General features: G+C 34.4%; 1 protein-coding gene across 1 annotated transcript in view; it reads left to right on the top strand.

Moving 5' to 3' along the window:
* Positions 1-20,802, top strand: part of RYR2 (ryanodine receptor 2) — a 685,578-nt gene that overhangs the window by 648,571 nt on the left and 16,205 nt on the right. The window contains exons 98-100 of the mRNA XM_049789034.1: positions 4,095-4,155; positions 9,567-9,713; positions 13,065-13,199. Coding sequence (XP_049644991.1) covers positions 4,095-4,155; positions 9,567-9,713; positions 13,065-13,199 — 343 coding nt within the window. The remainder of the gene's footprint in view (positions 1-4,094; positions 4,156-9,566; positions 9,714-13,064; positions 13,200-20,802) is intronic.

Raw genomic sequence — 20,802 nt, 5'->3', positions numbered from 1 at the left:
TGTAATTTTTTATCCTTAAATGAAAGTTGAGTAAAAGTAAGTTACATGCAGGAGTACGATATATTTGTTTTCCAATACTTTCTGTTTGAAACAAAATTAATTTTCTGATATAAAGAGAGATGTTATCATAGACCCTTTATTAATCATTTTAAATTTATAGCATAAATGATCATATCTTATTAAAATAGTAAAGAATTTTTTACAGGAAATACTATATTATAGTAATCTTTACTTTAAAAGGTTTACTTTAAAATTAGGGCCTTGATACAGTGTTTTCATGGAGTGATAAATCATAGCTAGAATGATGTAAGCATATTAAATTGAATTCACCTGTGACTGTATTTTATTGCTGCTTGCACAATAGTCAAAAATTACACAGTGTACAATGGGCTGCACATACATATTGTATCTTTTTTTAAGTTTAGTCATCTATAATTCTGCAATAAATGAATCAAATGTGCTTTTAAAATTTTATTTTGTCGTGACCACATATAATAGTTTGACTTTCCTAGAAAACTATGTCGGTTTTTTTTTAAAAATTTTTTGGGAGGTTTGGTTTTATGGTCCACACCCAGTGACGCTCTGGGGTTACTCCTGGCAATGCACTCAGAAGTTGCTCCAGGCTTGGGGGACCATTTGGGACTCTGGGAATTGAACTCAGGTCTGCCTGGGTCAGCCGTGTACAAGGCAGATGCCATACTGCTGTGCTATTGCTCCGGCCCCTATGTTGATCTTTTCTATTTGTGAATCTGTTATTTTAGTCAATTAGTATAGAATTTTTACTTTGAAAACTTAGATATTTAAGAATATGTTGGGCTATATTTTCTTGTTTTATATAAATATTCTAGGTAATATTAAAAGTTGCATTAGTTATAGGTTGCTAGATTTTCTATTTGTTGTGAGCTATATCTAGAGGTGTTTAGAGAACCTGCTTTGTCAGGTGTTAGTATATAAGGCTTTGAATACCTCCAAACCTCTAATTATAGTTTTTTTAATCTATGAAACTTTAGTAGGGAAACTTTGGATACTTTGATAGTGTTAGAATGAAGTGATTGTATATAGCATGTAAACACATGGTCTAGACTACCATAAAGTATAAGGCAAATAAAACTTGTTAGGGAACGAAAAATTGTACAAAGATTAGGGAATTTACCTAGCAGGTAGTTTTGACTACTACTATAATTCAAATCTTACCAATGCATATAGTTTCCCAAGTATCACCAGATGGGATTCCACAGACAGAAGTGGGCCGAGAACTACAGGATGTGGCACTCCTAAGCAAAAAAAAAAAGGGGCGGGGGAGAGGATAGCAACAGCAAAATCCCTTTGTTAAAACTACTTATATCATTAAAAATAATATCATTAGGTCATTACATCATTAAAAAGAATATCAACCTAATTCAAATGTAGTTAGCTAAGCAAAAAGTTGTAGGTTTCACTTCTAAAAATTATTTGTGTACCTTAAGGAAACAAATAAGATACATAAATACTGTGACATTAAATGTAATATAAAATATACGTGGTATTCATTAGAAACTGCAGTCATTCTGTTAGAATATTATAAAGGAAAAGGATTATTATCATCCTGATAATAGCATGTTCGTATCCCTGATAAGATGTAAAAAAGTAGTTATATTGAATGATAATTAACTGAATGTAAAATAATTAGTTATGTTAAATGATATACTTTCTACGGTAAAAATTACTACTCTAAAAGTTTAGTCTGATAAAATAGAAGGAAAATTTATATTTTTTATTTTACTGTGAACAAATAGTTTACATGAGTGACAGTTCTCACTGTTGTACATAGTACTCACATTTAATTTGACTCCTATAAAAATTCTAAGAAGTAAATGTGGTATTTATAAAAAAAACAAGTATGGATAATAAAGTCAGAACATTTAATATCTAGTACTTTACCAGGAATAATATTCAATATTGTGCTCCTTTACTAAGAGTATATGAAGAACTTAATTAAGGACTTATTTCAATGGGGACCAGTTTGCCTCCTGAGGATAGAATGACTGCCATCAGTCGAACTGCCTGTATCCTTCATTTTTATCTTCATAAAATTGTAAAGGCACTCTCTAATATGTGACTCATATATATATAATTAATATCAGTTACCTGAGATATTTGAAATGCTAACAGCTATAATAATATAATATTTATATTCTATTATATAGTATATACTGTAAACATTATGTATTATATACTGTAAACATGTTATATTTCACAATAGGTAATATAGTATAATTATATACTATATACAATAATTATAATGACTTTACATTATCATATTATAAAGCTATAATAATATGTAGTCCTGAAATCAAAAGCTTTGAGAAAATTAAAACTTTATTTACATATTCATTTTAAATATTCAAAGATGATTAATATTTATGTTTAATGTTTATTTATTATGCTTCACAGATTCATCTTCAAAATATAAATACAAGCAATGTGTGCATGCTTGTACAATGATAAAATTACAATGATAAGGGGCCAGAGCAATAGTGCAGTGGTAGAGCCTTTGCCTTGCACTCAGCTAACCCAGAACAGCCTTCAGTCAATTCTGGGCATCCCATATGGTCCCTTAAGCCAGGAGCGATTTCTGAGTGCATAGCCAGGAGTAACTTTTGAGCATCACCGAGTGTGGCCCAAAAACAAACAAAAAAACCCCAAAAAGTACAATGATCATACAGAGTATTAAGGGATACCCAATGCTATGGAAAGCAATAGGAAAATTTGGGCTCCTTGAATAATATAGGTGAGATTTCAATTGAATATGATTGAATTTTAAATTTTTTTCATTAGGAAAATGAGTATATAAAAGTAAATGTTTATCAAAACCACGTAACTTGAACTAGCTAGTTCTGCCTCCCAATTAGAGGGGGAAATAAGGGAAGCACCAAGACCAAACAGGTGCAAGACTACTATGTAGTAGGATAGGTACACAGGGGACCACATATTCTAGCAGCCCTGGGGGTAAGGGAAGAGGATATGGGAGGTAGGACAAAAATGGAGGTGTAGGGAGGACAATTTGGTGATGGGAATCCCCCCTGATTTTATGTAAATATTTACCTAAAATATTATTGTCAACAATATGTAAGCCACTATGATCAAAATAAAAATTATATTAAAAAAGGTAAATGTTTATACCACTTTCTATAAGTTGAACTAAAATTTATCCTATTGAAATATAATAACTAATGTGTACTCGAAGAAATTTTATGCACATATGCTTTTTGTTTTCTGCATTTTCCAGGCATAATTTTCATATACACCCATACCTTATAGGTTATAAAAGTTGAAATGTTCTGAGCAAGATGAATAAGGTGGCATTATGTTTTGTTGATAAGGTTTTTAAAAGGAAAAGGAAAGGACAAGACCCTGAAATATTTTGTCCAAGATGGTGCTTTGCCATTCCTTTGGTATCTGACATAGAACTGCAGTTGACATTTAAATAATCTGTAGTAAAGGTTAGAATAATCATAAGAATGATACTGATCTGAACATACTACAAAACCTAGATATAAGCATTGACTGTACCGAAACTTATTTATAGCTATCTCTTGATATCTGCTGAACAGGAGGCTTTGATTTATAGCTATCTCTTGATATCTGCAGAACAGGAGGCTTTGGTTCCAGGATATCTTCAAATACAAGAATCCATTATTTTTTATAGTTAGCCCTCCATTTCTTTAAATTCTGCATCCATAGTATGAACTAGCATCCAAGGTTTGTTAAATTCTTGGTTGCTGAAACAGACTAGAAAATTTTGCTTATAAGCAGTCTATACATAGACCCATGCTATTCAAAGGCCAATTGAAATTTCTTGGGATATTGGTCTTATTCTATGAGAATTTTATGCCAGCAGACTTTTAGATGCCTATGAAACTTTTCTATATTTGGGGTGGGGTTATAGGGATGAGAAAAGGGGCAGCAAACCTAGCTGTGCTTAGGGATTTTTCCTGGCTCTGCTTTGATGGATCACTCCTGATGGTGGGGGTACCTTGGTAGGGTATGGGTGCATATATGGTATCCAGGATATTTGATTAATGTATTTGCAAATTATTTTTATGTCATTCCAGACTGAACTCTATTGATGTGAAGTATCAGATGTGGAAACTTGGAGTTGTTTTTACTGACAATGTAAGTATACTTCAAAACATATAATAAAATGAACTGTTAGTGATTATGTTGAGCTTTTGCAGATGGAAAGACAATTATTTTTTAAAAAATAGTCATTAACTCTGAGCAGAAAGCTGTTAAGATACTGAGAATCATTAGGCTGGAGCAGCATTACATCACTGGACCCAAAATTTACAGAAGTGACCCTCAGAACCTTCAGAACCACTTATAAAAATAAGGTTATTCGGGGCTGGAGAGATAGCATGGAGATAAGGCCTCTCATGCAGAAGGACGGTGGTTTGAATCCCAGCATTCCATATGGTCCCCCAAGCCTGCCAGGGGCGATTTCTGAGCATAGAGCCAGGAGTAACCCCAGAGCGCTGCTGGGTGTGACCCCCCAAAAAAAAAAAAAAACCAAAAAGAATAAGGTTATTCAAATACAAATCCATATAATCTAGACCTTCTTAGAGAGTTCCACAAAATCATGATTTCTATTTTAATACTTTAAACATTAAAATGAAAATATTTATATAAGGAAATGAGATTTAAGTTCATGTGTACTTTTATTCATATATCAGGTGAGAAATGTCATTTCTGAGTTTTTTTTTCCATTTCATTTCCAGTGCTATCGATGAATAGGTATTTTTTGTTTTTGTTTTTTTTTTTAATAATTTTAATTTTGATCAAAGTGTTGTTTTTTTTTGTTTTTTTGTTTTTGTTTTTTTTTTGTTTTTTGGGCCACACCCTGTGACGCTCAGGGGTTACTCCTGGCTATGAGCTCAGAAGTTGCTCCTGGCTTCTTGGGGGACCATATGGGACGCCGGGGGATCGAACCGTGGTCCGTCCTAGGCTAGCGCAGGCAAGGCAGGCACCTTACCTCCAGCGCCACCGCCCGGCCCCCAGATCAAAGTGTTTTTTTAATATTGTTATGTTTTTCTTCCTTTTCCCCTTTCTTCTCTTAAATTGATACCACAGCTACCACCCCCCACCCAAAAAGAACAAAAACAATTTACCATCTACTTAGTGATTTTTGTTTGTTTGTTAGTTTCTGAAGCATACCCAACAAGTGGTTCTTAGGGGTTATGGCTGGCTTTGTGCCCAGGAATCATTCCTATTCCTGGACTTAGGGAACCAAGGGACTTAAGTGGGCCACATACAAGGCAAATGCCTTACCTTCTTACTATCACTTTGACCCCTAACTTCCTGTCATTAATGGAATTACCTTCCATAAATTTACATTTACATGTAAAGAAGAATGCCAGGATTGATATTTTCTATTCAAGTAATTAGGCCATCTTGGTTCTTCCTGCCAAGGTCACCCTTTTCATTACAATCAGTTAAATTTCTGTGCATTTTTGTACAAATATTACCTTGTTATTAAATGATCTACTTTTGATTTCCATAGAGCAGAGTTTTTTTGTTGTTGTTGTTCTTGGGTGGGGGGAGGTAGCAGTGGATTTTTACCTTTTTACAATTATCCACCAGGCTTGTCCATGGATCAGAGGTGGAAACCCGCTGGTCTAGAGAAAAGGTCATGATTAGACCCTGAAAGAAGTATGAAGAGCCTTCCTCAGACTTCTTAACAATATCATTAGATTTTTATTGATGATACCAAAAGTCCATGACTGCTGTTTGGTTAATTATTGCTTTTAACACTCATTCATTATTCACTGAAGCATTTTCTCTCTAAAACATAATTAGTGTTATATTAAATATAAGATTGAATATTTAATTCAATTTAAATATATAGTTTAAATAACTTAATGCATATTATTTTGTGTATATATAAAATGTATAAAAGTAAATAATACATATACATTTATCAGATAACTAATTTTCTGACAACTCCTGAATATGCATAGCATGATTATCACCAGAATAAAAAGGGACTGTGTATGCAAATAATCTTATAAATATGCACATATGTAATTTAGCATAAATCTCATAAATTTATAATTAAACATTATTTATTTAGATCTGATTTTGAAATTTAGTCCGATTTATTTCCAAGTTTGTCAAAAATTAAAACCTGATATAGTGCACTTATTTTTTTTGACTCAATGTATCACTGATATTTACATTTTTTTCATGCCTGCAAACTTATATTTTTCCTATAGCATTTGCTGTAGCATAACATTTTCTATAGCATTTATCATCTGCCCCTTCTCTATTCCTTCCCATTAAATCCATTTACCTGTCTACAATTAACTTTTTAAGAGGAGGGGCACACAGTGCTCAGAGCTCAGTCCTGGCTGTGTAATCATGGATCCTGGAAAGACTCAGATAACCATCTGGATACCAGGAATAAACCCAATAGCCACATGTAAGACAAGCACCTTTCTTTCCCTCTGTTGACTTCTTTGGCCTCTCATAATGGACTCTTTCTGCCAATATTTTTGTTCATCTTGCTACCTAAACTTAAATTATTTGCTTAAAAATATCTCCTTTTGGGGTCAGAGAGATAGCAATGGAGGTAGAGCATTTGCCTCTAGCCTGCCAGGAGCAATTTCTGAGTGTATAGCTGGGAATAACCCTTGAGCTCTGCCAGGTGTGACCCAAAAACAAAGCAAAACAAAATTTCCTTTCAGGTTGGGAGCAGTGGCACAGGTGGTAAGGCGGTTGCCATGCACACACTAACCTAGGACAGACCATGGTTTGATCCCCCAGCATCCCATATGGTCCTCTAAGCCAGGGTGATTTCTGAGGACATAGCCAGGAGTAACTCCTGAACATGTCCGGTGTGGTCCAAAAACAAAAAAAAAACCAAAAATCTCCTTTCCCTTCTCCTTACAAAAATATATTTAATTTTCTTAGCTTTTATTAGCTCCTTCGTAATTATTTCTAATATTCAACTTGAAGCTAGTTTTTGCTCTCATGGATTTTTAGGCTCATTTGATTCAACATGTAGAGGCTAATTTTTAACTCATACTCAAAAACTAGTATTAACTCAACTAGCTTTGACTCAACTCAAAAACTCATCATTTTAAGGCTAGTTTTGAGTGAAGTTTAGCCAATTCTTAGGCTCACCTTGGGTATATGCTGAAATATCCTAATTAAATGGGCTTTAAAAATTAGCTCAATTTGATTATATTTCATTTGGAACAAAATTGCTTCTTTTAAGTCATCTTGCTATGACAAAATAAATAAATTTTGTGTATAAATATATGGGATAATTAATGGCATTTAGTACTACAGAAAATTTTATATAATGTGTCTTTTCACATGTCATTATTTTGGTTTTGGTCCATTATTGACTCATTTTCCTATAATCAGTGATAGGGAAGACTTTGTTTTCCAAGTGCCACTTTCACATTACTGGACATGTATCACAGGACTACAGGACACCAGTGAAAATCACAAGTGCCTGTCCCATCATAAACCTGGACCAGATCACATGATTTTGTAGCCCTTGTATGGCCATAAGCTGGATGTTTCTTACTCCTGCTATATGATATGCCCATATACCTCAACATGGCCTCATGCCCTTTTAACTCCATGTGCTTTTTCCAGTCTCATCTTCTATAAATTCATCATTATTCTCAAACACAGTTAATAATTTTATCCGTGTCTTGTTTTAAAATGCTCTTTTTCTTTTTTTTACTTAATCTATAGATTTAACCTTACATGGTGCTTTTGTGCTCCGCTAAAAATGAATATAAGTTATAGTCAAAAATGAAACTTCCCATAACTTTTTTCTGACTTCATGGATAAAACAATTCTTTGCAATTTTTGTGGGAGGTTTGTTTTTCATAGTATCGGAGATCAAACCAAGTATATCAGGCATAGAAAACAAGTGTAAATGTTTTCTGCTTTTCCAATTCCAAAATATATATTTTTTACTCAATATAAATTTTATCCTTAACACTAATTACAAATAGAAAATTTCTGCTATGAATACCAACTGTTGTATGGAATGTTCTATAAACCTCCAATGGTATCAAAATATTTAGGTTTTCTCATAGCTGTGTATTGATTCATGTAAGTGAGGTGCCTGGTTAATAGAACACCTCATATTATAGCTTGAAAGTAGTAGATCTCAACATTGATTTAGTGAATGAATAAATAAAGTTGAAAAGAGTTCAAGAGTTACCAACTGAGGCATGTTGGTACTTCAGTCATATGACACATTTGGAGACGTTTCTTTTTGTCATAACTGGTGAGAAGGGGACTGATAAGGGCATTTCATGAATAAAGTTTTGGGTATGCAAGATCTCTAGATACAGAGGTCTGATTTTACCATCCATGATGAAGCAGAACTCTTCCATACACCACAAAAGCACCGAGGAGAAAGTAAATGATCATGCAAGGAGTCTATAGTTAATCCCATGACAGTATACTACAAGGGTGGAGAAACCTTGTATCTCCTAGGCCAAGGGAATTCCCTCTATAATGTTCCCAATAGTTACTGTGCCTATGCAAGGGGGAAAAGAAAAATAAAAGCACAAAATAATCCTTTTATTCACTTATACATTTATTTATTGATCTTTTTGACTTCTTTATTTTGGTGTAGATCTTGAAATTGATGTCTCCAATTTTATTTTATTTTATCTTTCTCTTTCTTTCTTGCACTCTGGCATGATTTGATTTCAGGACCGAAACTATTATGTGGTGCTTGTCTTTATTGCTGTAGTGCCATTGGATATTTTATTTGATATTTCTTTTTGTATTGTTGTGGTGTTTCAATTCCTCTTTTCCTGTCCTCTCTCAAACTGAGGTTGAAAGCCTCAAGAAGGACTTGGCCCATTTCCGGCTTATTTGGTTTTTCACCCCATTCTATTGCTTTTCTTTCCTCCAAACAAAACCACATAACTCAAACTATCTAGCTCCACCTTTCAAATAGAGGGGGAAACAAGGGAGGGTACCAGGACCAAACAGATATATGATCACTAGTAGTAAGCTAGACACAGAGGGGACCACTTACTCTAGCAGCCCGGGGTTTGATGTTGGGGGATATGGGTTGCAGGAAGGTGGAGGGAGGACAAATTTGGTGATGGTAATTCCCCTGATTCAATGTTAATATGTACATAAAATACTACTGTGAAAGATATGTAAGTCAATATGGTCAAAATAAAAATTAAAAATAAAAAAGATTAAGGTATGTGTTATGATATACAAGGCAGCTTCACAACAGAGTTCTCTAGTTCCCAACTATGAATTGTGTTAAATTGAGAAATCGGAAAGTCGCATATGAATAAGCTTTTATGTGGAGAAGGATAAAAATAAATCACTTGATATGAGTAATATTAACGTCTTAGTTAAAAAAGCTCAACTAAAAATAAAATATACAAATTAATGTGATTAATATGAATTTTATCAATTGATAACCTGATAGTAAATGGGGTGATTACAAGAAAATGAAATCAAAGTTGATTTTTAAGAGTAGTCTTGAGTTAAATTTTCTGATTTTCTTCTTTTCTGTTTCATCTTTTTAGTCCTTCCTCTACCTAGCCTGGTACATGACTATGTCCGTTCTGGGACACTATAACAACTTTTTTTTTGCTGCTCATCTTCTTGATATTGCTATGGGATTCAAGACATTAAGAACCATCTTGTCCTCAGTAACTCATAATGGCAAACAGGTAAATATCTATATTTTTATTCCTAAAAATCCCAATACAAAAATAGATAACCAAATCTAAAATGATATTGCACTGGTTGAAAGATTTCTGTGAATAGAACTCCTGTACTTTCTATGAATAGAACACCTGTATTTTTTTTCTTAAAAATAATGATGTAGTCTAAATTTTAGTATGCTGGTAAGTTATATGATTTTGGATTAATTATTTAACATTTTTAAATCTCCATTTTCTCATTAAAAATAAATAGTTTATAAAGAACATCTGCACTTGTAGGGTCATATAAAAATACAATGAAAACATAAACATAGATGTTTTAACACAGGACCTTCCACACCCAATAAACACCAGTTTAAAAAAAGCTATTAATTTGGGCTGGGAAGGTGGCACTAGAGATAAGGTGTCTACCTTGCAAGTGCTAGTGTAGGACGGACCACGGTTCGATCCCCCAGCGTCCCATATGGTCCCCCCAAGCCAGGGGCGATTTCTGAGCGCATAGCCAGGAGTAACCCCTGAGCGTCAAACGGGTGTGGCCCAAAAACCAAAAAAAAAAGTTATTAATTTGATATTAATTAGGCATTTACTCTATTTGAGACAACGGGAATCCAGAATGTGTGACTGAGATCCAGTCACTACCAGTACACTGGTTGTATTAATACTATTAGTATCAATACTATTAGTACTACTCTTAGTAGTATTAGTAGCATTAATATAATAGTATTATATTGGTATTAGTATCAAACATTGAGATGCTGCAACCTCATCATAATGGATGTTTAAAACAATATTCATGTGTATTTTAAAATTAAACAAAAGAGACAAGCTTTCACATTTGACATGTTTATACGAATTTGGAAGAAAATGGTTATTTTCAAGATAATCCATTTATGTTTAATGGAATGCAAATGTTATATTAAAACTTTTGTTATTGAAAAATTTATTGCAGAAGCTTGGACCTGCTGATTTACTTTTTATTTCTCAAGAGTCCATTGGGAGTTAGTGAAGTCTTTTAGGAATTTAGATGGATACAATTCTATTCCAGAATTTTATAGTACTTATTCATTTTATATTTGCGCCTCTCCCAGAATTTGAGCTATACTCAAATGAAATGTGTTGTTTTATTATTTTATTTATACAATTCATACAGTGTTATTAAATATACTTTAGTATCTACATGTTTATGAGTCCCCTATTTTAAAATAATGTATCCTTTGTACTCATCAATCAGTAAATCATTCTTGAGCTCATAAAACTGAAATTGCTGAGTCTATGCTATATTTTTACAAAAAGTCTAGTTTTATTTTCAGTAATTCTCAGAACATTTGTGTGTGTGTGTGTTTTTTAATAATCTTTCTTGGGGGCAGAGCGATAGCACAGCGATAGAGTGTTTGCGTTGCTTGGGGCTAACCCAGGACAGACCGGGGTTCAATTTCCATCTTCAATATGGTCCCCCGAGTTAGGAGTGATTTATGAGCGCATAGTCAGGAGTAACCCCTGAGCATCACCGAGTGTAGCTCACCAGGTGTAACCAAAACAAAACAAAAAACAACAACAACAACAACAAAAAAAAACACCTTTCTCATTTGCAGAAATACAAAGAATTTACTAGTCCTTATGGATAAAAATATGTACAAATTTTCAATAACAACTACTAGTAAATTGGGTTCTGTTACATACAATTTCCTCCAGATAACATGTTTTTATTTGGGAACCTCTATTATCACTGTTCTCAGAGGGTACCCTGAGCTCTGCACTCAAAGATTACTCTTAGCTGAGCTTGAGGAATCTTATGGGGTGTTGGGGATCACACCAGGATTGAATAGGAACAAGCAAGTGCCCTACCCACGGCATTATTTTTCCAGTCCCCTTCCAGATAATTATGTAGTTTTCCTTTTTTGAATTCTAAACTGGCTCTATATTTTTAATTTTTCTGTTGATAACACATTGGTTTACAATCATAGTACTATTTAAATAATGTTATCATCCCATGCCTAACATCAAGGTGACTCTGTATCATACTACTTTTTGGGGGTGTGGGGGTACACCCACAGGTGCTCAGGGCTTACTCCTGGCTTTGTACTTAGGAATCACTGCTATGGACTATATGTGGTGCCAGAGATCAAACCAAGGTTGCCTGAGTGCAAGGCAAATACCCTACCTTTTATATTATGGCTTTAGCTATCAGTAAAATTATTATTATTATTATTATTATTATTATTATTATTATTTTGGTTTTTGGGCCACACCCGTTTGATGCTCAGGGGTTACTCCTGGCAAAGCACTCAGAAATTGCCCCTGGCTTGTGGGGACCATATGGGATGCCCGGGGATTGAACTGTGGTCCTTCCTTGACTAGCGCTTGCAAGGCAGACACCTTACCTCTAGCGCCACCTCGCCAGCCCCTAAAATTATTTTTAAAAGCTTTCTATTTGCTACCTCAACCAGAAACAAAGTGATATGTTGTAATAAGGGGAAATAGTACATTGTAGAAATTTTATAATTCCTTATACATAACCAATAATACATATAATACATATGCTTACCAACTTAGAAATAGGACTATTTAGCTTACATATTCTATAGGGTCTACAGAATATATGTATATATGATAATTATTTAAATATATGTAGTGTAATTCAAAATTAAGGTTTGTATAAAGCTGAAAGAATACCTTTAAAACTATGATATTTCATTATAAAATGAGTAAAAATATAATTATGTTTAAATATAATTCTCTCTTTAAATAATATTGGCTATTGGTTTTTAAAATATTTCATTTTGATGAATTATAACTAAGCAACATTTTTGTTTTATTGTACAAAATATTTATATTTGCATTTCATTAACAGTTGTGCATTTATAGATTTTGGAGGATAAACAATTTATGTTTAGCTTTATGATATAGTTGAGGAAAATTATGTATAAATCACTCTCTTACTATCATAACAAGAAAAAGGTATCAGTTTTATTAGGAATATAAGTTTTTTTCAAAGAAATAGAATTTCTTGAAAGTATTTAATGTAGTCTTTACTACATTAAGATAAGTAAAGTATCAAGATGATAAAATGAACATTTAAATATGCTTATTTATATTGTTAATAAATTTGGGTGCAAAAGTCAGTTTATTAATATTCTAGTTATAATATGAATTTATTAACTGACTCCAGTCAATTCTTCATAAAATAGTTTGCCAACTTAAATCAAGATAGCATAAAAATAAATTTCTATACTGGTGGTTATAAAGGTATATAAATTAGCTTACTCAGTAAATCTGTAATTATAGATTTTCCCCTTTCACACAGATGACAGAATTACTTGATTTCTAATATCTTTTCCATGTCACATTGCTTTCCAGCTTGTATTAACTGTTGGCTTGTTAGCTGTGGTTGTATACCTCTATACTGTTGTGGCATTCAATTTTTTCCGAAAATTCTACAATAAAAGTGAAGATGGCGATACACCAGATATGAAATGTGATGATATGCTAACAGTAAGTTCACATATTTTGGTCTCATATATAAAATAAATATTTTAATGTATTTGCTCCTCCAATGTAATTAAATATAGTGTACAATACAGAAAATACTGTATACAATCAACTGTGACTCTCATAAGAACCCATTTTTTTTATTTAACATTATCTCCATTCCTGTCTTTTAGTTGTTATTCTATTGTTCAAATGTTTTGCGCACACTACAGGCTATGGTAATTGTACATTTTTCGCAGTGATGTTAGCTAGGGATCATACCCCAGGTTGTAATGCTAAATCTTTGCCTGTGATGCTCAAAAAGGTTAATACTCTTTGAGTATACTTGCCTTGATACAGTTCTCATTCTCAGTTGTAATAGTTGTGGTGCTCACTCTAGCCTTACCAGATACCATATGTCCGAACTATTGCAGTTTGCATAGTGCTTGCCACAGGCTGTACCTATGATACTTACATTTTGAGTCAGTGGGACTGGAAATTGTCTGCCATGCTGGGGATTGAACACAGTGGAGCTGTCCAACTTCAATTGTAGAGTTGTCAAGAACATGCTTTGGGGGCTGGAGAGATAGCATGGAGGTAAGGCATTTGCCTTTCATGTAGAAGGTTGGTGGTTTGAATTCTGGCATTCCATATGGTCCCCTGAGCATGCCAGGAGTGATTTCTGAGCATAGAGCCAGGTGTGAGCTGAGCGCTGCCGGGTGTGACCCAAAAAACAAACAAACAAAAAAAAAAAGAATATGCTTTGCTTATGTTGTACACTGAGGATCTGAACCCATCACTTTATGCTCACAAGTAGGCAGTCTGAGCTGTTGTAATAATTTTCCAGAACATGTATCAAAGTTTCACTTTTTCTGAAACACAATTATCATTCTGGTGTTTTGTTTGTTTGTTTGTTGTTTGTTTTTTGAGGGGGAGACCAGCACAGCACATGAAGCTGTGCTCAGGATCTACCTTGGCTCTGCACTCTGAGATCACTTCTGTTGAGGATTGAGGGGCATTATGTGGTCCCAGGATCAAAGCCATGTCAGGCATGTGCAAGGAAAGTGTCCTTCCCACTGTATAGTTGATCCAACTCACAAGGATAATTTCTGCTGATTTCTTTTCATTTCTGATGCACCCACTCTGAAAATAGTAGTATTCTTCAGTAAAGTAGTTAAAACACAAAGAATTAGTACTAATAATTTGTTATTTTGTTTGCATTGTATTTTTGTTTGTATATTTTAGAAGTATATAAAGTGATTTCAAGGTTCAGGAAGGACTTTGTGGGGGGAACGGGGGTCATACACACATTAGTGTTCAGGCTTATTCCTGGCTCTGTGCTCAGAGATCACTCCTGGTGTGGTTAGGGGACCATATTGAGTTTTAGGGATCGAACCCAGGTCAGCCACCTGCAAAGCAAATGTCCTGCCCTCTATATTATCATGTGACCTGACTTGTCTTAAAAGATTTGAATAGGGCTGGAGCGATAGCATAGTGGTAGGGTGTTTGCCTTGCACACGGCCAAACCTAGATGGGCCTGGCATCCATATGATCCCCTGAGCCCACCAGGAATGATTTCTGAGTGCAGAGCCAGGAATAACTCCTGAGTGCTGCCGGTATGGCCCAAAAATAATAAAAAAATTTTTATGATTAAATTATCATAAACTATAGAATAAAAAAGCAGTTGGTAGTTGATTTTTAGTCATCCTGGATGTTGGAACCAGTGTTTATTTCCCAGCACTAATTTCTTGTTACCCTCCTGTTACTCCACTCCTAATCTGCCTCTATAGCAGTTACCTCTCTATCTCTCCTCTGCCTCCTTCTCCTTATGTCATTTTCTGTTTCTCTGTCTCTCTGTGTCTCTTTCTCATACCCTTCATTTCTCATGCATATTATTTGTCTTCCTTTCAATTCCCAGTTCTTGTTCAGAGTAATCATTTCCAACTATAATTCTTTGACCTTACATTTTGTATGCTCAGTTATTTTTTCTTGTTAATAGATTTAACTGAATTAACTAAAATTTAACACATCTTTTAGTGAAACTGTGTTAGGCTTGTAGCTGAGTTGTAGAGGAGGGACTTGCATGATATAGCACTAAGTCATTTCCTAGAATGATCAAGTTATCTGACCTTGAAATTAACTCATTCATATTATGAATATGAAAAACTCCTCACCTTATAATAATTGTGGTGCTGCAAATATAAGCAATAAATTACCACTTCTAGTTTTCAAGGTTAGCAGATTTAATACATAGGTAGGTTTTTTTCTTTTTGGTGGGTTTTTGATTTGTTTAAATTTTGGTTTGGGGTCCACATCTGGTGCACTCAGGGGTTTCTCCTGACTCTGAGCTCAGAAATCTCACCTAGCAGGCTCAGGGCACCATATGGCATGCCAGGAATAGAATAGAACCTGGGTTTGCCCAGGTCAGCTGCATGCAACGCAAAAGCCCTACTACTGTGCTATAGCTCTGGCCCCAATATATCCAGTATTTTAACTACTACAAAAATTTACATGAATACTTGTTTAAAATTTAAGTTAACACAGAAACTTCAGATAACATTTATAATAATTATCAAAATTTTAGGTATATATCTCCTTTGACTTACCCATTCCTCTGTTAGAAATTGATCTAAATATTTAAATATATCTTTTATATGAAAGGAAAAGTGCTGCTATCACAATTTGAAAATACATATATATATATATATCAATAAAAAGTTTAGATCGTATAGAATGAGCCTTCTACATAACAGTCAAATGTGTAGTGACTTAAAAGTAAACAGCCATTAGGTTTATCCTGGAAACTTCCAACTTTGTTAAGTTTGAGCAATTAATCTTCCAGCAATGTTACTCTAGTGTGAACCATGGTTTCTGGCTTGGTAGAATATAAATAAATAAGTAAATAAACCAAGTCTGTAATTGCTGTTTTGGGGAAATATGCTAATTATATTAAGTTGAGGGAGTAGAAAACTGCTGAAATGTTACAATAGGATCCTAAATATGAATTGTCTCTCTCTCATATATATACAGTATAGCAGGTGATCATATATGGTCCCCTGATCACTGCCAACAATCATTCAAGCACAGAACCAGGAAGAGCCTTCAAGCACTACTTGATATGCTCCCAAAATTCCCCTCCCTATATACACACACAAAAGAAAATTTACTGAGCTATTTTACACCCAGGGGGTTGGGGGGGTGAGTGATGTTCAATATCCTGTCTTAGTTCACACTAGTTCAGAGTAGATTTCTAATAGTGACATTCAGTGGCCTCTATCAGGCAGTTAACAACATATGGCTTTAGAGTGCTCTTCCCACTAAAGAAACAGCTCTGATTCCTGGCCTCTCTTTCTATCATGAGTCATTTTTATCTTATTCAAGTTGTCCTAATAGTATATTCAGATGTGTTAACTCTCATCCTTAGCATTCCCAATGCTTTCATTTTGTCAGTGCACTTAATAAGATAATATGCCCTAAATCATTCCAATAGAAGGCAGATTAAAAAGACAGCTGTCATCACCAGCTTGATTTTATTAAGTTACATATGATATATAGAGAATTTGCTCTTTCTTTAAGATGAAGAGAAGGTAGAAAATTTGGTCTTTCTTGAAGATAAAGAAACAAGTCACCACTTACTGGTTTTATCTATGGCTAAAGGCAACCTAGATTTTGTTGAACTGGAAAATTTTCTATCCTATGAATGAAACCACCTATGAAAAACTATGTTGTGGATGTTTATATCACTACTCAAAACAAAATCTTGCCTTTACTAGATTGGTGAAATTGGAATATCATAACTATACATCTTGGGTCTTCCTCTCTTTGTAAGAGGAAATTCATTGCCGAGAGATAAAATTCCAATTCAATATTTGCACCAATAAATCTAATATATAGACCAAGGAAAGGAATGACAAAAACATATTATTGTCAGTAGATGCTGAAAAAGCATTTGATAAGATGAAGCACCAATTTATAAGAAAAACCCTCAATAAACTTGAAGTGTATTGAAATTTCCACCAAAAGTCAGCAGGAAAAAAAAAACAATAGAACATTCCTGGGAAAGTAGGAAAACACAGTTATATTAACAAGTGGACCCATTAAGCTTGTGCTCCAGATGGCTCAGAACAAAGGAAGGAGTTCCATTTTATTAGATTATCTGTAATTATTTTCAGGCAGCTAGCAGGAGAGAACACAAGCAGAAATTCCAAAGCATATTATTTTAGAAAGAGTATTTGTACTGACTCAAGGACCTGGGTGCATGTGACATACATTTTCAGGTTACAAAATGAGAATGACATCTCAAGGACACCCTAAATACACTCTGGTTATGTTTTGTTTTAACATAACTAGGCTTGTTATAACAAGCCTAAATAATATGAGGTTCTCTTCTCATCAGAAGCAATATAATTTATCTCAACTTAAAAAAGGTCATAAACTGTAAATTCACACTCACACTCAATTGTGAAAAAGCTGAAAACTTCTTTAAAATCGAAAACATATGGCCAGATTCATAGTATAAAATGTAGGGCACTTGCCATCCAAGTGACTACCTTGGTTCAATTCTTGGCATTTTATAAGTTCCCCTGAACTCTGCCAGGAGTGATACCTGAGCACAGAGCCAAGAGTAGGCCTTAAGCATGGTATGCCCCCCCCCTGGAAAACAACCAAAATTGGAAAGAGGACAAAGTTGTGCACTCTTGACACTTTTATTTAATTTATGAATCCACATCTTAGCCCAATTAAGGATATATTAGTAAGAAATCAGGGAAGGCAAGATGTATAAGGGGTAGGGCGCCTGCTTTGTGCACTGCAGACCCAGATTCTATTTCCATGACCACATACAGACCCCTGAGCCTGCCAGGACTGACCCTGAGTACAGAACCAGGGAGCCAAAGAAAGGGAAAAATAAAGAAAGAAAAAAGAAAAAGAAAGAAAGAAAGAAAGAAAGAAAGAAAGAAAGAAAGAAAGAAAGAAAGAAAGAAAGAAAAGAAAGAAAAAGAAAGAAAGAAAGAAAGAAAGAAAGGGGGAGGGAGGGAGGGAAGGAAGGAAGGAAGGAAGGAAGGAAGGAAGGAAGAGAAGGAGGGAGGGAGGGAAGAAATAAAGAAAGATAGAAAGAAAGAAAGAAGAAAGAGAGAAAGAAAGAAAGAAAGAAAGAAAGAAAGAAAGAAAGAAAGAAAGAAAGAAAGAAAGAAAGAAAGAAAGAAAGAAAGAAAGAAAGGAAGGAAGGAAGGAAGGAAGGAAGGAAGGGAAGGAAGGAGAGAAGAGAAGAAAGAAAGAAAGAAAAAGAAAGAAAGAAAGAAAGAAAGAAAGAAAGAAAGAAAGAAAGAAAGAAAGAAAGAAAGAAAGAAAGAAAGAAAGAAAGAAAGAAAGAAAGAAAGAAAGAAAGAAAGAAAAGAAGAAAGAAAGAAAAGAAAGAAAGAAAGGAAGGAAGGAAGGAAGGAAGGAAGGAAGGAAGAAAGAAAGAAGGAAGGAAGGAAGGAGAGAGAAAGAAAGAAAGAAAGAGGAAGGAAGGAAGGAGGGAGAGAAGGAAGGAAGGAAAAGAAAGAAAAGGAAGGAAGGAGGAAGCAAGAAAAGAAAGAGAAAGAAGTGAGGAAGGAAGGAAGGAAGGAAGGAAGGAAGGAAGGAAGGAAGGAAGGAAGGAAAAAGGAAAAGAAATTTAGAGTGAAAAAGAAATGAAGTTGTCATTACTTAAAGGTAACATAAATATAATTATATATGTATGTATTTATGTATGATCCTAAAGATTCCATTAAAACCCCAATAGAACTAAATGACTACTTCACAGTGTTAAATTACAAAATAAATACCCAAAATTGTGTTTGTTTGGGGGCTACATTCAACAAAGCTCAGGGGTTGATCCTGAGTTTGCACGCAGAATTACTCAGGGTACCATAGGGGATTCTGGATTGAACCCAGGTTGATTGCATGCAAGGAAAGTACACTGCTCTCTGTACTATTGCAGCAGGCCTCACAATTTTTTAATTCTTATATGCAAGTCATGTGCCAAAACGACTAGAAATTATGAAAATAATCCCTTTACAATGGAATCATAAATAATTAAATCTTAGGAATAAATTAATAATGCAAGTGAAAGCTCCAGAAACAAAAAACTGCCAGATGATCCAGATAGATACTTCTTTCAGAGTGCTGAAGAACTGCCGTGTATGCTGAGACCCAGATTCATTCCCTAGCATGGTCCTCTAAATCAGTGTTTTTTAACTTTTTGTGCACAGGTATACTTTTTTTATGAAAAAAATCACGAGGCACACCACTATTAGAAAATGTTAACAAAAAATTAACTCTGTGCCTATATTGTCTATATAAAGTAATTCTCTTGAATAGGAGGAATCAAATAAACACAAAAATTATTTTATAATTACTTTATTATGAAATAATGTAATGATTGGTCTATTTGTGAGCCAAAGCCACATGTTATGGATGAAATTGAAATTTTTCTCATGGCACACCAGACAATATCTCACGACACACTAATGTACCGCAGCACAATGGTTGCAAAACACTGCTCAAATACTGATGGTAATAGCCCCTAAGTACTACTGGGTGTGGAGAGGAGGGGGGGGGGGAGAGAGAGAGAGTCAAAATGTCTGTTTTGCCAAAAAGTGATTTATAAATTTAAACAATGACATCAAATTTCCTATTAAAGATTTAAATAAAACAGAAAAATCATATTAATGTTTATAATGAATCCTAAAAGAACCCAAATAGTTAAAGCAATCCTTAGGGGGAAAAAGAAAATGAAAAACAAAGTCTTGTTAACCAACTTTGTACTATAAATTGAGCTTCATAACTTACAGTAGGTGGCACTGTCGGTGCAGTTTTGCAGATTAGGGTTGTTTCAAACTTGATTTTTGCTTTCCAGCTTTACTTATTTATTTATTTAGAGTTTAGAGATAGAAAATAATTAAACTAGTAACATCTTCAAAAAAAAAAAAAAAAAACAAACTTGGAACCTCCTCTCAAAGACTGTAGATGGAGAAGGTGAAAAATCATCTGAAGATTAAAAGTCAAGGGCAAAAGATGATTATAACTACCTAACCAGGAAGACAGACTTGACATATGTGAAGGGACATTTATTTCCAGAAATTGAAACAACTTCAAAATGCAGAAGCATCATCAGGAGAGCTCTTATAATCCCTCGGGTTTCACAGAATAAGTCTAGATCACTTGAATCAGAAACCATAGAGAAGGGACCAAGTCCTGTATATTTTGATAAAAGGCTTGCAGGTCTTTGAGATTAAGAAAAAAAAAAAAAGAAGGGGGGGGGAGTGCACTCTAAGGGAACTAATCTGCTTAGGTAATTATCCTGACTTGCTTAATTATTCCTTCTTTACCAACAAAAAATCAGTATTTAATCTCAACTTCCTTCCTTCCTTCCTTCCTCCTTCCTTCCTTCCTTCCTTCCTTCCTTCCTTCCTTCCTTCCTTCCTTCCTTCCTTCCTTCCTTCCTTCCTATCTATCTTCCTTCCTTCCTTCCTTCCTTCCTTCCTTCCTTCCTTCCTTCCTTCCTTCCTTCCTTCCTTCCTTCCTTCCTTCCTTCCTTCCTTCCTTCCTTCCTTCCAGGATAGGGGGTAAGGGAGGGGGACCATGAAATATTGAATATTCAGAA

The sequence above is a fragment of the Suncus etruscus genome, chromosome 15 (genome assembly GCF_024139225.1).
Source record: "Suncus etruscus isolate mSunEtr1 chromosome 15, mSunEtr1.pri.cur, whole genome shotgun sequence".
In the NCBI taxonomy this organism is placed as follows: domain Eukaryota; kingdom Metazoa; phylum Chordata; class Mammalia; order Eulipotyphla; family Soricidae; genus Suncus; species Suncus etruscus.
The sequence above is the reverse complement of the archived record's forward strand: the minus strand, read 5'-3'. Positions and strand labels throughout refer to the sequence as shown.